Source organism: Meriones unguiculatus, assembly GCF_030254825.1.
Source record: "Meriones unguiculatus strain TT.TT164.6M chromosome 13 unlocalized genomic scaffold, Bangor_MerUng_6.1 Chr13_unordered_Scaffold_44, whole genome shotgun sequence".
In the NCBI taxonomy this organism is placed as follows: Eukaryota; Metazoa; Chordata; class Mammalia; order Rodentia; family Muridae; genus Meriones; species Meriones unguiculatus.
The window spans coordinates 2823930-2840414 of NW_026843651.1; the positions used below are offsets into that span (position 1 = coordinate 2823930).

General features: G+C 38.0%; 1 protein-coding gene and 1 long non-coding RNA gene across 2 annotated transcripts in view; one reads left to right on the forward strand and one right to left on the reverse strand.

Annotated features, from left to right (window-relative positions):
• Positions 1-224: 224 nt before the first annotated feature.
• Positions 225-16485, reverse strand: part of LOC132651267 (uncharacterized) — a 33396-nt gene continuing 17135 nt past the window's right edge. The window contains exons 2-3 of the long non-coding RNA XR_009589042.1: positions 11693-11756; positions 225-2217 (exon numbers count right to left, since the gene is read on the reverse strand). This is a non-coding gene — a long non-coding RNA (uncharacterized LOC132651267). The remainder of the gene's footprint in view (positions 2218-11692; positions 11757-16485) is intronic.
• On the forward strand, positions 12527-13318 carry LOC132651284 (zinc finger protein 3-like; the record flags this gene model as incomplete). Its single annotated transcript, XM_060376516.1, has 2 exons — positions 12527-12546; positions 12874-13318. Coding segments are annotated over exons 1-2 (465 nt in total), but the record flags the coding sequence as incomplete, so codon positions are not given.

Sequence of the window (16485 nt, forward strand, 5' to 3'; positions counted from 1 at the left end):
ATGAGTCATAGAATACAATATGGTTTTCGAGTGATCCTAGCAGACATCATTTTCTTTATCATAAAAATATGAGTTAATTTTAGTAGTCAAAATTAGTTTTTCTAATGTTGAAACATTTGTATGCTTTAATGGAATCTCTTCAATTGGAACATCCCTAAACCTCCAATGCATTTTTATAGTTGGCAAAGGAAAGAACTGGAATGCAGAAGTTGAGTGATGGCCAGTGAGTTCTTTGATTTTGGTTTTGACTATAATCCTATTGTATTTGCTTATAGGACTGTGTTATATTTATAGGCCTATCTTTGTGTTTCCTTTTGGCAGGGATGCTATGTATATTGTGTGATTTTATTAGTTATAATCTAACTATAATGTTTCTCTCAAAAGTCATAGACCTTCACATATTTTTGCCTTCTGAAAATTTATATTATGTTTTAATTCCTTGAATTTTTGTTGATTTGGAGACTTAATTTAGAGAAACAGTTTTACTTCACTCTTATTGATCTTAAAGACTTGCCTCTCCTCATTTCTTGGTGTATCTGTGTTTTCAAGTTGCACTCATCAATGTCTCAATTTTTGCTACGTAAGTGACTGATAGTATTAACACATTGCTTTTGAGTTTTTAAAACTTCCTCATATATTGTCTCTTTATCCTTATTAGCTTCAATAGTCAAGATTTCAAAGCCTACAGTCATCTTAGGGAGCCTCAATTAACAGCATGCCCTCATCAGAGAAGCTGGGTGCTATATCTGTGAGAGGTTGTGTTGACAGATGGTTGATGTGGGAAGGCTCTTCTACTGAGAGATGCAATATTCCTAAGCAAGTAGGCCTGGCCCACATAAGATAACTACCTGAGCATGAGACAATGATTAAACAAGAGACCAACCCAGAAAACATTTGCCCATGGCTTTTGCCTTAATTTTCTTCAAGCTTGACTTTCCATGCTAAGCTCCCAAAATGATGGACTGTGATCTGACAGTACCAGACTCAATGAATAAACACATTCATGACCTGACAGTCTTTTGGTTAGGGGATGTAGTCACAGAACAAAGTAGGAAATTAGAACAAATATATATGGGAAGAGTGATTTCACTGCTGGACAAAACCTTGGAATGTTCTCTCTCTTTTTTTTCAATGCAGTTTATTCAGGAACCTTGAACAATCATCTGACCCTGGGGAAAGCCAGCCCACAGCTTAAATAGCCTCTGGGTAGCCAACTCCAGCATGCCACGTGGGCAATGCCGATAGGTCCACATACATGGAAGCAAGCCAGATCCTCAGCCTTAGCCAAATGTGGAGTTGTTCATGACAGAAAGCACTGACCGGGAAGGTGGAAAGTGGAAACCAGCTCCATCTTTAAGGCGCAGCATTACACAGCTCTCTACAGTTCCCCCTTTTTGTTTTAGACGCATCAGGCAAGAGTAGAGGTCTAATCTCTGATATTAGAAATAAATTGGGACTTTGTACTGATGTTCATTTAGGTGTCATCCACCTAAAGAGCATCAGGAGTGTTCTCTTTTTAAGGAATGTGGAAAACATCAGGATTTAAGATGGCAAAAGCTTTAGAAAGCTGTATACAGAGCTTCATCAACTGTTCTGGTAGGACCTAGTAGATCAGAGTGTTGAGAGTAATGCAGACAGAGTAATTTCAGGTTGGAGGATTTCAGTGGACAATAGACTCCATGAAAAATTAAGCTAGAGGACATTTGTGTGATATTTTGACTGAAAATCATACTTATGCTGCCCAAGCCCTGAGCAATTGAGTAAGTTAGAATTAAAAAATATCAGGCTTCATTTCTTACTTGGAATACTAAATCTGTTAAATGGTTATTGTTAGCGAGACATTCAGGACCACAGTGAAAGAAAGAGACAAGTGGAGCAGAAATAAACATAGTTTTTGGTTTGTTGAGAAAAGCATCATTAGGTAGTTTCAGATGGCAGTCACGTGCTGAAACAGACAGTAAATTTCAAGGAGGTTATCATCATCAAAGAGAAGGTCCTAGTTCTGGATTTGAAGCCTAAGATGGTGTCCATACAGTAATACTCCCCACTGCTAATTCTTCTATTAATGGAAGGGGTAGGCAAAGTGTTTCCTAGTGCCAGAAAGGAACTTCATATAAAACCTGCTCCAAAAGTGGTCCAAATGTGGCACCGTCCATCCCAATTTGTCCACCCCAATGTAGAATCCAACTTGACAGGCTCACCCATGTTGTGCTGGTTCTAGAAACAAGAAAGATGCAAAATTTAAGGTAATAGATTCTTTCTTTGTAGCTTCAGTTCAGCCCGGTGCCAGCCATCAGTGTTTAGCAGAGTCAGATTACCAGTGAAGATACTGTAAAGTTTCATTGCATGAAGCAGTGAGGGTGAAGACTGAGTTGCACCTTGACACTACAAGATGTTGAGAAACTTAAGTTAGGAGACACCTACCATATAGTGTTGCCTATAGGGAGTGGAATTAAGCAATCTTGGGGATGTATGAGAGGTTTCAGGGATAGGACCATCTAAGCCTTTCAAACAGCATCAGGATTTATTGTTTTCCTTGCTGATCTTCTTTCCTTGGTCCAGTCTTCCTAAAATATGTACACATTCCTCTCTACAAGAATGGGAAAGGGGTATTCTGTGCATCTATGTTGGAATTATGTAACTTGCTTCTGATGTTACAAGATGTGGTACCCAAGAGATTATCTTGTGTGTTAGAAGAGACTGTGAACTTTTATTTGAACAGTGTATGAGCTATTGCCGAATTTTAAGATCATTGAAGTTAGACTACATTTTCATCATGGGATGACAATAAGCCTATAATAAACTTGGTCAGAACTTATTTGATTGAATCAAAAAATCTCCCAGAGAAGATCATGTTTCTGTTTTTAACACTGAAGAAAGTTTCTTTGTAGCCTTGGCTGTCCTGAAAGTTGGTATGTAGACCAAAAAGGTTTTGAACTTACAGATCTAACTCCAGTTTAGTGTTGGGCTTAAATTTAGAACAACATGCCTGGCATCAACATCAACATCAACATTGGCTGCTGAGCCTGGGATGTAGCATTTTGGGTTTTTTGTTTGTTTCTTTTGTTTTGTATATGTAAGCATAGGTTGTTGTGCTGATCTTCATCCACATCTTGCATTTGAAATTTGGCAGACAGTATTTAATTTCTTAGGATGGCATGTATTCATGACACTAACAGTGTCTGAGCTTTCTGAGTTATTGAATTTCATGTGTATGACATTATTTCTACCTGTTGTGTTCGTGTTTTAAGACTTTATTTATTTATTTATTTTATTCAAACTTAACTCATTTTAATTTAAATTTGTTTTTCTATAATTTATTCTCTGACATGAACTCAGCTCTTTGAACACCTCCTGCTGGGGGGTGCACTCTTGTGAGGCCACAGAGGAATATACTACAGCCATCCTTGATGAGACCTGATAAGCTAGGTTCAGACAGAAGGGGACGAGTTCCTCCGCTATCAGGAGAATATGTAAGGGGCATAGGGTGAGAAAGAGAATGGCTGGGACAGGGAGGAGATGGTGGAGGGGGCTACAGTGGGTATACAAAGTGAATAAACTGTAATAAATAAATAAATAAATAAAATTTAAAAATAATTTATCCACTTAACATCCCAATTTTAGCCCCCTCCCTAGTCTCTTCTTGGTTTCACCCCTCTGTTCCTCTTTCACCCTGATCCCATTTCCAATTCTCAGATAGGGGGAGCCCTCCTCTCCTACCATCTGACCCCAGCCTATCAAGGCTCACTAAGACTGCCTGCATTCTCTTCCTTTGTGGTGTAGCAATGCCCCCTCTACCAGGGGGGAGTGATCAAAGAGCAGGTAACAGAGTCCATGTCAGAGCCAGCCCCTACTCTTCTTACTATGGATCCCACATGAGACTGAGCTGCCTATCAGCTATAACTGAGCAGGGGTCTGGTTCCTCTTCATGAATGGTCTTTGGTGGGTCCATCAATCTCTGCAAGTCCCCATGAGCCCAGATTTGTTGTCCTTGTTGGTCTTCTTATGGCAGTCCTGCCATATCTGGCTCTTTCTACTTTCTACCCCCTAGTCTTTTCTATGATTCTTTGTGTTTTACCCAAAGTTTGGCTGTGAGTATTAGCCTCTGCTTTGATCCCCTGCTGGGTAGTCTTTTGAAGGATATGTATGTTAGGCTCTCATCCTGTTCCCTCTCCTCAGTCACTTCTGGTGTAGGTACTATTTGCCCTTTTGAATATGAATCGAACATCCTCCATAGGGTCTTCCTTTTTATTTAGCTCCTTTAGGTCTGTGGATTGTAGTATGTTTATCCTATATTATGGCCATTATCCACTTATGAATGAGTACATACCATGCATGTCTTTCTGGTTTTGGAATAACTCACTTAAGATGATCATTTGTAGTTCCATACATTTGCCTGAAAATTTCATGGTTTCCTTTTTTTAAAATACCCAAATAGCATTCCATTGTGTAAAAGCACCACAATTTCTGTAAAACAGTGGTTCAGTTGAGAGACATGTAGTTTGTTTCACTATTCTGGCTATTATAAATATAGATGCTATGAACATAGTTGAGCAAATATCTTTGTTGAATGGTGGAGCATCTTTTTTATATACTCCCAGGAATGGTAGAGCTGGGTCTTGAAGTAACACTATTTTCAATTGTCTGAGAAAGCATCAGATTGATTTCTAAAGTGGTTGTATAAGTTTGCACTCCTACTAGCAATGCAGGAGTGTTCCTCTTTCTCCACATTCTCACTAGCTTGCTGTCACTTCAGCTTTTGACATTATCCATGATGGGATTAAGATGGAATGTCATTTGCATTTCTATGATGACTACAGATATTGAGCATTTAATCTCCACCATTTGATATTCCTCTGTGGAGAATTCTCTGTTTAGTTCTGTACCCCAGATTTAAAGTGGATTATTTGGATTGCTGGAGTTAAATTTCTTGATCTTTTTATATATCTTGTTTATTAGCCCTCTCTGTTGTATGTAGGGTTGGTGAAGATCTTTTGTCAGGCTGTAGGCTGTCATTTGTTCTATTGACAGAGTTCTTTGCTTCATAGAAGCTTTTTGTTTCACGAGATCCTATTCATTAATTCTTGATCTTAGAGCAAGTGTTCTTGGTGTTCTGTTGAGGAAATTACCTTCTATGCCAATGACATCGAGGATCTTTCCCACTTTTTCTTCTAAGAGATTTAGTGTATCTGGTTTTATGTTGAGGTCTTCGAACAACTTGGACTGCAGTTTAGTGCAGGGTGATAAATATGGATCTAGTTTCATTTTTCCAGATGTAGACATCCAGTTAGAACAGCACCACTTTGTTGAAGATGCTGTCCTTTTTCCATTGCATGGTTTTGACTTCTTTGTCAAATATCAAGTGTCCATAGGTGTATGGGTTTATTTATGGGTTTTCACTTCAATTCCATTGACCCACCATTCTGTTTTTTTTCCAGTACCGTGCAGTTTTTATTACTATTAATTTATAGTAGAGCTTGAGATCAGGGATGGTTATACCTACTGAAGATCTCCTATTGTACAGGATTGTTTTAGCTATTCTGGCTTGTTTATTTTTCCATATGAAGCTGAGAATTGTTTTTTCAAGTTCCTTAAGGAATTGTGTTGATATTTTGATGGGAATATCATTGAATCTGTAGATTGTTTTTGATAGGATGGCAATTTTTACTATGTTGACCCTACTAATCCATGAGCATGAGAGATATTTCTATCTTCTGGTATCTTTTTCAGTTTCTTTCTTCACAGACTTGAAGTTGTTTTGTTTTGTTTTGTTTTGTTTTGTTTTTCATAGAGGTTTTTCACTGGCTTGTTGAGGATAACATCAAAATATATTTTTTTCCTGGCTATTGTGAAGGGTGTTATTTTCCTAATTCTTTATCAGTCCATTTGTCATTTGGATACAGGAGTGCTACTGATTTTTTTCTGAGTTAACTTTATATCCAGCCACTTTGCTGAAGTGTTTTTCAACTGTAGGAGTTCACTACAGTAGAATTTTTGGGGTCATTTTTGTATACTGTCATATCATCTGTGAATAGTGATATTTGATTTCTTCCTTAACAATTTGTGTCCCCTTGATCTCCTTTAGTTGTCTTATTGTCCTAGATAGGACTTTGAGTACTGTATTGAAGAGATTGAGAGAGAGTGTGTAGCCGTGTCTTGTCCCTGAGTTCAGTGGAATTGATTTAACTTTCTTTTCATTTAGTTTGATGTTAGCTATGGGGTTTCTTTACACTGTCTTTACTATTTTTAGATATGTGCCTTTGTCCCCAGTCTCTCCAAGACTTTAAACAAGAATAACTGTTGGATATTGTCAAATGTTTTTTCACCATTTAAGAAAATGATCCTCTGTGGTTGTTTTTTTTTTTTTCAATTTGTTTATATGGTGGATTACATTGATGGATTCCATATACTTAAAGTCTATTTTATTAGACATTAGAATGGCAACTCCTGCATGTTTCTTGGGTCCATTTGCTTGGACCCTCCTTCCAGCTCTTTACTCTCAGGCAATGTCTATCTTTGTGACTTAGATGTGTTTCTTGTATGCAACAGATTGTTGGGTCTTGTTTACATATCCATTCTGTTAGTCTGTGTCTTTATTGGAGTGTTAAGTCCATTGATGTTGAGGGAAATTAATGACCAGTGGCTGTTAGATCCATTTATTTTGATGTTGCTTGTGGTAGTGTGTTTGTGTGCTTGGTTACTTTTAGTTTTGCTGTAGTGACATTATTTATTTCCTGTGTTTTCCTGAATGTAGTTAGCTTTCCTGGGTTGTAGGTTTCCTTCTAGGAGCTTCTGTACCTCTGGATTTGTGCGTAGGTATTGTTTAAATTTGTTTTTGTCATTAAATATCTTGTTTGCTCCATCTATGATGACTGAGACTTTTGCTGGGTATAGTAGCCTGGGCGGTCAACTGTGTTCTCTTAGGGTCTGCATGATATCTGTTCAGGCCCTTCTGGCTTTCATAGTCTCTGTTGAGAAATCAGGTGTGATTCTAATGGGTTTGCCATTATATGTTACTTGGCCTTTTTCCTTTGCAGCTTTTAGTATTTTTTCTTTGTTCTGTATACTTACCATTTATTATGTGGTGGGAGGATTTTCTATTCTGGTCTAATTTATTGGGTTTTCTGTAGGCCTCTTATATTCTTATAGACCTCTCTTTTAAGTTGGGGAAATTTTCTTCTATGATTTTGTTGAAAATATTTTCTGGGCCTTGGAGGAGGGAATCTTCTTTTTCCTCTATTCCTATTATTTTTAGGTTTTGCTTTTCATGTTGTCTTGGATGGTCTATGTCAGGAATTTTTTAGATTTAACATTTTCTTTGATAGCTACATCTATTTCTTCCATTGTGTCTTCCACACCTGAGATTCTTTCTTCCCTCTCATAGTCTATTCATTATGCTTAACTCTGTAGTTCCTGTTTTCTTCCCTAAGTTCTTTCTCTCCACAATCTCCTCCATTTGTGTTTTCTTTAATTTTTCCAATTCTATCATCAGATCTTGAGCCATTTTATTGATTTCCTTCACCTCTCTGACTATTTTCCTTCAATTCCTTCAGCTGTTTGTTTGAACAATCCTCTGTTTCTTTAATTTCTTTCAGGGATTTAAGTATTTCCTCTCTAAAGGCCACAAATTGTTTGGCTGCAACTTCCTGTATTTCTTTAAGGATAGCCACAATCACTTTGTCTTTATCATCTTCTATTTCTTTGCAAATGGCAATATTCTGTTTGACTTTATCTGCATCTAGGTCTTTACGAAGTTTATTTGTTTCCTCTATTATCCTGTTCATAAGCACAGATGTAAGGTCATCTTCTTGAATTTCATTTACGCTGGGTTATCCAGGGCTGCTTGCTCCAGGGATGCTTGCTCCTGGATAACTTGTTCTAGGGATGCAATATTGCTCTGTCTTTTGTTGGTTGAGCTTTTATGCTAGCCTCTACCCATTAGGCTATCTTAGGTGTTGGGGGTTAGTTTCTGGTACTTCCTGGGATCCTGTGGTGGGTGGAATCACCTTGGCAGGAAGATGATTTTTTCCCAAAGGAGCTCTCCTCCATTTTTTAGGTATGGTCACTGAATGGCAGGTGTTTTTCAGGAATTGCCACAGCTCATCTCAGGCATGCAGACCTGAGTAGTAATTGTGGTATTCATTAGTAAAGGGAACTACCCTCTCATCCAGAGAAGTCCTGGAGACAGCTTCCCTCTTGCTGTAAATTTAGTGAGCTGCTGCTGTAACCTGGGTGCCTTGTGGTTTGGTCAGTTTAATTAGGGAAAACTCATTGTCCCTTGGAGCAGTATTTGGGGGTTGATCTTAGGGAACCCAGGCTTCTGGAGGTCTGAGTTTGGGGCTCTCTGCCCCAGTACCCAAGTGGTAATCAGTGGTATGTGAGCACTACTCTCATGTGTGCAGCAGGAGGCTAGAGCCTGGAGCCTGTGGATAACCAGAAACTTTTCTAGAGCTAGGTGTCCTGAGGTAGGGCCAGATATTTCCACCACCTTTGGGTTTTTTCTCAACAGAAAAAGCCAGTCTGTACTGTTAGGGAGGGGGCGTGTGGAGTGAGTAGGCACTTGCTTGCGAGTGGTGGCTCCAAGCTGGTGACTGGAGAGGAACCTGAGAACTTTTTCTGAGAACATTCCCGTATGTGTGGTGTTAGTGGTGGTGGGGGGTCAGCTGAGTACTCTAAGCTGGGACCTGCTGTTTCCCTCCCTGTGGGGTTTTCTCCCAACAGGAAAACCCAGCCTCTAGTGCCCTGGGGTACACAGTTCTGTCTGTGATGGAGAGTTAGTTGTAGGGTGGGCAGCTGGAGCCCCACTCAGGGCTGGCTGCTTTGTGCCTGCAGGTCTGCAGGAACTTTTCCAGGGATAGACTGGTTGACCTGAGGTCAGCCCTACTTGCTTCCTTCTCTGGGGTTTTCTCAAGACTGGGACTCCCAGTCTCTTGTGCCCTGGGGTGCACAGTTCAGCCTGGGAAGGTGATCAGGATATGCAAGAGTGTGCTTCTGGTCAAGTGACCCAGTGACTGTGTGACCTGGGGTTTCTTCTGGGTTCTTGCTGGGTGACCTGAGAGTAGACCCGACTTATTCCCACTCCGTGGAGTTTCCTCTCACCTGGGAAACACAATTGCTTTTGTTTTAGAGTCTAGAGTTCAGCCTCTTAGTCACTGTACCAATATTGCTGCCCTGCTCCTCAGACAGTGTCATCCCAGCACCGCCATCTTGGATTACCCCTTTCTCATCTCTTTCAATTAATTTTTGGTGAAAGTCTGTTTTATTAGATATTAGAATGGTTACTCCTGCTTGCTTCTTGGGTCAATTTGCTTGAAAACCTTATTCCTGCTAAAACATCCCAAGAAATTTTCAAGGGATTAGCTGAGTGCTCTGAGGTTGAACCCAATTGCTTTTCTCATTTCACCTGGTAAATACAGTCAGTGGTGTTTGGAGGCCCACAGTTCCAACTATTGGTCACTGTGCAGTCTCTGCTACCCTGCTGATCAGACACAGTGTGAGTTCAGCCCTTCCAGCTGGGATCTGTTTTTAATTTTTACTGAATATGAGTATTTTGAATGTATGCAGGAATATGCATCTCTTGTGTGCCTGATCTTCACTATAGTTTGAAGATGTGTTCAGAACTCATGAACTGATAGTAGTGGGTTCCAGGTAAACAATGACAATTGAGCCCACTTATTTGGAGGAGTAGCAAGAGCTCCTCACTGCTGAGCCATCTCTTCTACCTTATGTTGCTTATTTATGATCAGCATTGACATTGCTAATATTTTCATTTTTCTATTTTTAGCTGTTTAAACATGCATTCCCTTTTAGTAAGATGTTATTAGAGTTAAATTTTAAGCTGGGGCAGTGCAGATTTCTGGAAAAGGAATACACAACTGGAGTGGATGTGTAATTTCTTGTACAAGCTTCAGTTAAGACTTCTGAGTTCTTTCAATCTTTTATGTTTGTTTGATTGAATTTTAGGGGAGGCTCTGTCTTACTATATAGGTCTAGCTGTCCTGGAACTTTTTGCATAGATCATGCTGGCATCCAATTCAATAAGATACACTTGCGTCTGCCTCCTGAGTGATGGAATTAAGGCATAATAGAATACACCCAGCTTGTCCATAATTTTTGTAGTTAGTAACTGTTCATAAATTTATCTGATGTGTACTTAGTACTGCTCATCTCTTAATTTCTCTGTGTTTCTCTGTCTCTCTCTTTCTATTTCTCTCTCTTCTGTCTGTCTTTGTCCACATTAATTACCATGACTATTCAAAAGCTATATCCTATTCAAAAGAGTTCCGATATGACATAGTTAAACTTCATTATTCAGTTTTCTTCTAAAATGACTTAGTGATAACATTAACACTTATGTTTTAATAGAAAAGTTTTAATCTTTATTTTTAAACTATAGACTATACATGATTTAGAAAGGAGAATAAACAAAACAATGATCAAAGAATAATCATGTGTTCTATGCCTTTTCTTTTGTCTGGGAACTCAGAAATATGATGTTATCAGCTATGATTATTGTTGCTTGCCACTCACATTATTTTTATCCATCTGTTCACTGTAGTACAATTTCCCTTCCACAAATATATGAGCCCCCATTTTCATATACTGGTATGCCACATCTCTGATCCCTGGTCAAAACATGATATCCAGTGCCATGTTGTCTTTTGACTGACACCACCCATCTGTTCACTGTCACCTGATAGCCACATATCATTTGTTGCTAGATAAAATATGCCTGTTTTTTCCTTCCACCTGTCTCATGAAAGTGTCCTGACCTACTCACCCAAGTAACTGAAGATGATTCATAGATCACTCAAGAACCCAACTAATGGCTACTTCATATTAATGTCTTACAAACCAATACAAAACCTTTAACACAGGTTTTCAAAGCAAGCCTTTTTTTCCTTTACAATCTAACCTTTAGGCTTTTTCTTCTCCCATCCTTCACCTGATGCACAGCACCCAACTGTCTAACACTAGCACTTCTGTGTCAGAAAATAAATGGAAGAAGCATTAGAATTATATGATTATATTGCCAATGAAATATAAATTTATATTGTTGCCAGTCTTTCTTTTTTACAAATGTATGGTATATTTTAGAATTCAGTGACATTTAATGATGTCCATGTGAAATTCAGCCAAGAAGAGTGGGCCTTGCTGGAACCTTCCCAGAAGCAACTCTACAAAGTTGTGATGCTAGAGACCTGTGAAAACCTCACTGCTATAGGTAAGACTGCAATTTTTCTTTCACTTTTAAAATAAAAAGACAACTCTTACTTAGTTATTGATCCTCTTCTTTAATTCCAATTGAGAATGAGGAGGAATGAGGTAAATAAAACAGGCATGGTTCTAAGGGTCACAGAAGATAGTGATTTAAGTTTTGCCTTAATAATAACATGATATTTCCAATAATATATATTTTCTGGTACTATATTTTAGGCTACAATTGGGATGACCATAATATTGAAGAACATTTTCAAAGTTCTACAAGTAATAAAAGGTAAATTTATGTGCATGTTGATACAGATATAAATCTTAAATTTTAATGTGTCCTGGAAGTTTGGTGTTTTTTTGTTTGTTTGTTTGTTTATTGGCTGCTTTTTATTTTCTGTTTTTGAAATAGAATTTTTTCTGGGTATCTGTGACTTTCTTAGACTTGCTTGTTCAACCAGCCTGACCTCGAAATCACACATACCTGCCTGTTTCTGCCTCCACGAATGCATGGATTAAAGGCACGTAGCAGCACACCTGGCTGTGTCCTGTAGGTTTTAAAGAAAAGCAACAGTGTAAAAACAGCAGTGCTTTAAGTATACTGATCATCATTATGATCTCACAATTCCATTTACCTCAATGTCAGGTATCTGATTTGTGTTTGCAAGGCATTCCTTAAGATAGAAGAAAATAAAATAATGTTGTAACAGAAAATACCATTTAAATCATATAGACATTACAGCTACTGAGTTGAACTGCCAATCTGTTTAGTCTCATTTTATCTACTCAGATATTGTAAGAGGTATACATATTGAATAGGTGATCAGTATGTGTCCAAAACTTTCTAATAACAACCACTGTTACTCATATTCATGCAGTCATATTGTAAAGTTTAGTGAAAGGAGCAGCTTATGAGAGTCAAGAATATTGTTGTGGAGAAACCTTAATCCCTATATGGCATGTCTATGATTAACAAAAAACAAACTGTGTTAATTCAGTGAGGGAATCCTTTATTATTCTTGTAATTTAAATAGGTATATCATATGTCACAATGTTTGTAAGGCACATGAGCAGAGGAATATTGAAAGAAGCAGTGTACCTGTCTTTCTCCAAGAACAATTAATTTTGTAGTAGTCCCCACTTTGAGTAGATTTTCTGAATGTGATAAACGGTTACTGTTAATTGGTTTTGCAACTTCACTGAGAATTCATCAGCAACTAATACTGCTGAAAATACCTATGAATACTAAGAATTTGGAACTTCTTCTGCTTCTCGTGGCTCACTTTGCAAAGGAAGTGTCATTCATACAGTAAAAACAATGCAAATGGGATTGCTGTGGTAAAGGTCTGTATTCTTACAATAATATATATATGTATGTATATATATATATATATATATATATATATATATATATATAACTCTTATAGAAAAATGAAGCTATAAAAGTGAACCACGTAACAAATGCTCTTACCATCACAGAGATCTTCAAAAATACCCATAATAAAGGGAAAAACCATTAATGTAAATAACATGATAAAACTTTAAAATTTGATTCTCCTTTACGATTAGATCAAATTATGAAATTAATTAATATAGATAAATATATTTATTAGTGTAAAGCACTGATTGTGGTAAATCTTTCACATGTGGTAATTATCTGTGCAGGCATGCAAGCAGTCATACTGGAGAGAAACCTTCTAAATGCACTGTATGTGGTAAAGTCTTCTCCTATACCAGTGATCTCATAAGGCATAAAAGAGCACACACTGGAGAGAAGCCTTTCAAATGTAATCAATGTGGTAAAGTGTTTGCACAAAAGAGTCATCTCATAAGCCATAGAAAAACACATACTGGAGAGAAACCTTATGAATGTAACCAGTGTGGTAAAGCCTTTGCAGAAAACAGTACTCTCTTAAGACATAAAAGAACACACACTGGAGAGAAACCTTATGAATGTAACCAGTGTGGTAAAGCCTTTGCAGAAAACATTACTCTCTTTAGCCATAAAAGAACACACACGGGAGAGAAACCTTATGAATGTAACCAGTGTGGTAAAGCCTTTGCAAAAAGCAGTCATCTCATAAGACATAAAAGAACACACACTGGAGAGAAACCTTATGAATGTGACAAGTGTGGTAAAGCCTTTGCACAAAAAAGTCATCTCATAAGCCATAAAAGAACACATACTGGAGAGAAACCTTATGAATGTAACCAGTGTGGTAAAGCCTTTGCAGAAAACAGTACTCTCTTAAGACATAAAAGAACACATACTGGAGAGAAACCTTATGAATGTAACCAGTGTGGTAAAGCCTTTGCAGAAAACAGTACTCTCTTAAGACATAAAAGAACACACACTGGAGAGAAACCTTATGAATGTAACCAGTGCAGTAAAGCCTTTCCACAAAAAAGTCATGTCATAAGCCATAAAAGAACACATATTATAAAGAAACCTTATGAATATACCCAGTATGATAAAGCCTTTGAACAGCAGAGTGGTATCCACAAACAAGAAAAGACACACAGTGGAGAGATGCCTGGTGAGGGTAATTAGTGTGATAAAGCCTTTGCATGTAATATTCATCTCCTAAGACAACAACACATTGTGGAGGGAAACCATATGAATATAACTATGTGGCAAAGCCTTTGAACATAACTTCTCCTAATAAATAAAAGAACACATACTGGAAAGAAGCTGTCTGACTGCAATCAATGTGAATAAACTTTTGCACTTCATAATCAATTTCAAACTCATGAAAGAAATCCTAATGGACAAAAAGCCTATGAGTGCTTTTAACAAGGCGAAACTATTCCACATTTGTATAATTTTCATCTTCATGAAAGGATTCATACTGGCGAGAACTTATGAATGTGTTAAAATGGTGAGGCCTTGCACAAATCTAGAGTCATCATCATCATCAAAATTACCTTACTGGAGAGGAATTCTGTGACTATAAGCAATGTAGAAAGACCTTTGTGTTCTTTGGTCCAATGAGATCCAACAGAACTGAAAAACTAGCTCAATGGAAATGACCTCCCATTTCTGGAGGGGAAAGGGAATAAGGGCAATAGGAAAGGAAGGTAGTTCTGGGGGAGAGAAGGGAGGGGGACTATGATTGGAATTTAAAGTAAATAAACTTATTTTTAAAAAGAATACAATGAATGGTAAATATCAATTAAATGCAACAGTATTATATAATAAAGTGTTTATGGAAGACTTATTGATAATCCTGATTCTCAACATTTACTGTTTTCAATTGCCTCACTTTACACAAGAAACTTTTAGTCCAGTGGATGAATATGTAGGGAATGTTGAACTAACACCAGCCAGGAAGTTCTCTGAGAGTAACACAACAGTGGTAGCCTGTAGAAGTTCTTTGTGTACACATACCTATTGTTCCAGGGGTTCTATTGAAAATCATCACAACCCACACTGAATTTTGAGATATGAGGGAGGAGGCTTTATTTTCCATGTATGACTCTGCTTCTGGCCTAGATGGGTAACCATGTCAATGGTGCGTTTTCTCTGCCTGACTTCATCTGGAGAGTATCTTTAGACACGGAAACCACCAATCAAATTTGATAGATGGCCTTTGACACAGATCCCTGATAACTCTCCCCTCCCTTCAAATATAGGATAATTTGGTTCTGTGTTCCTGTTCTTCTTATTCATATAATAGGAATGTGCTGTTTAATGCAAATCTAGCATTCTTGAATTTCCTAGTATTAAACAATTATCTACACCTATGCTTGGAGCATCCCAGGTACTCCCCAAGGGATATAAGCCACTGTGTTCTGTTTTCAGGAATTAAAGTTGAACTTACTTTCTGAGGTGGCTCCCAGAGTGGCTAACCATTGTTATGCTCGTGAGCTTTCCAAGCTTTATACTACTCATCTTGTGCCCCTCATGCCTTCCTGGGCTGGTGGGAAACAGCCCTCCAGGCAGCAAGAGAATCACATTCTCTGAAATGCCTGTGAAAAAATATTTAAGACTGCATAGCATTTCAAATTTCACATGTTTCTGGATTTGAGATGGTCAATCAAACAGTATCTTGGGATGGGACTCATTAAAATGAGTTATACTTAGTGTTTAGTTCAAGGTAAGGTTGCAGGCAAGCTTCATGGTATGAAATCTTCTGAGGTGAGTACAGTGGCCCATGTAAAAGAAATAAGAGCAGAAAATTTAATTTCTCTGTTTTTAATAGCTGAGTACTGTTCTGATAATGTATGGGTGGATGGCAGAGGAGAGAAACTCCCCTTTTGAGTGGTCTAGAGAAAGGGAATGGGGGAATATGGAGGGAGGATGGGACCAGTAGAAGTAGAGGGAATGACCCTCAGTCAGCATATATAATGAATAAATTGTGAAAAATAAAAACAATTAATAAAATAAAATATAGCAAGTAAAACAAAACAAAAAAGCAAAAATTTGAGTCTAGTTTGGGTAGCCGCCCTCCCTCAAAGAGAATAAAGAAGATATATAGAAAGAAAAGAAAAACAGAATCTTTGTCTTTGTCACTTTTCTTCTCTGTGGGCTCACTTGAAGATCACTATCCAATGGAGACTATGCTTTTCTCTATGAAGTTTATGTTACCATAGAAGTAGGATTCAAACCTGGAACTAATGGCAGAGGTTCCTAGTTAACACATCAAATCACATCTACCTGCCATTTTCTCCCAGCAATCCTTCACTCCTTCCATGTTATCTGGTTATCCAGGCTAGTACAGCCCATGCAATACCCTGAATTCTCCTTCCCAGGGCCTGAGCTAACCTTACTCCCCCCTCACCCATATATAGGCAAACTATTTTGGCTACGTGGTCCTGTCAAGAGTCATGCAGGAACAATAGCAGAACAGCTGTAGAATTCATGGAATATGGCTCTCCTGTTAGCATAGTCATGATGAGTTTGTCTTGGAGAAGCATAATCCCAAGAACTGCCTTTCCTGAGGACTTTGAGTTCTTATGTAGCATATCTCTGCTTGTTGTCCTTATGATGCCCATATTCCTCAAAACATGAGGTGTATGAAAACTATAAGGAGGCTTCTAGCCCTTCACTGGGCAATATCACTGGCATTTAAAATTAACAACGCTTGATCTCTTTTCACATGTTTACTAGAGCAGATTAGTGAATTAACCACTGCCTTTGAAAGGAACCATGGATATAGATTGTTAGCAATCACAATTATACTTAGAAAGATTTTGGAAAAATAGATTGTTTAACAAGGTCAGGGAAGATGTTTTTGCTGATGTCTCTGGTGTAAAAATCTTAGAGAACAATTTTCA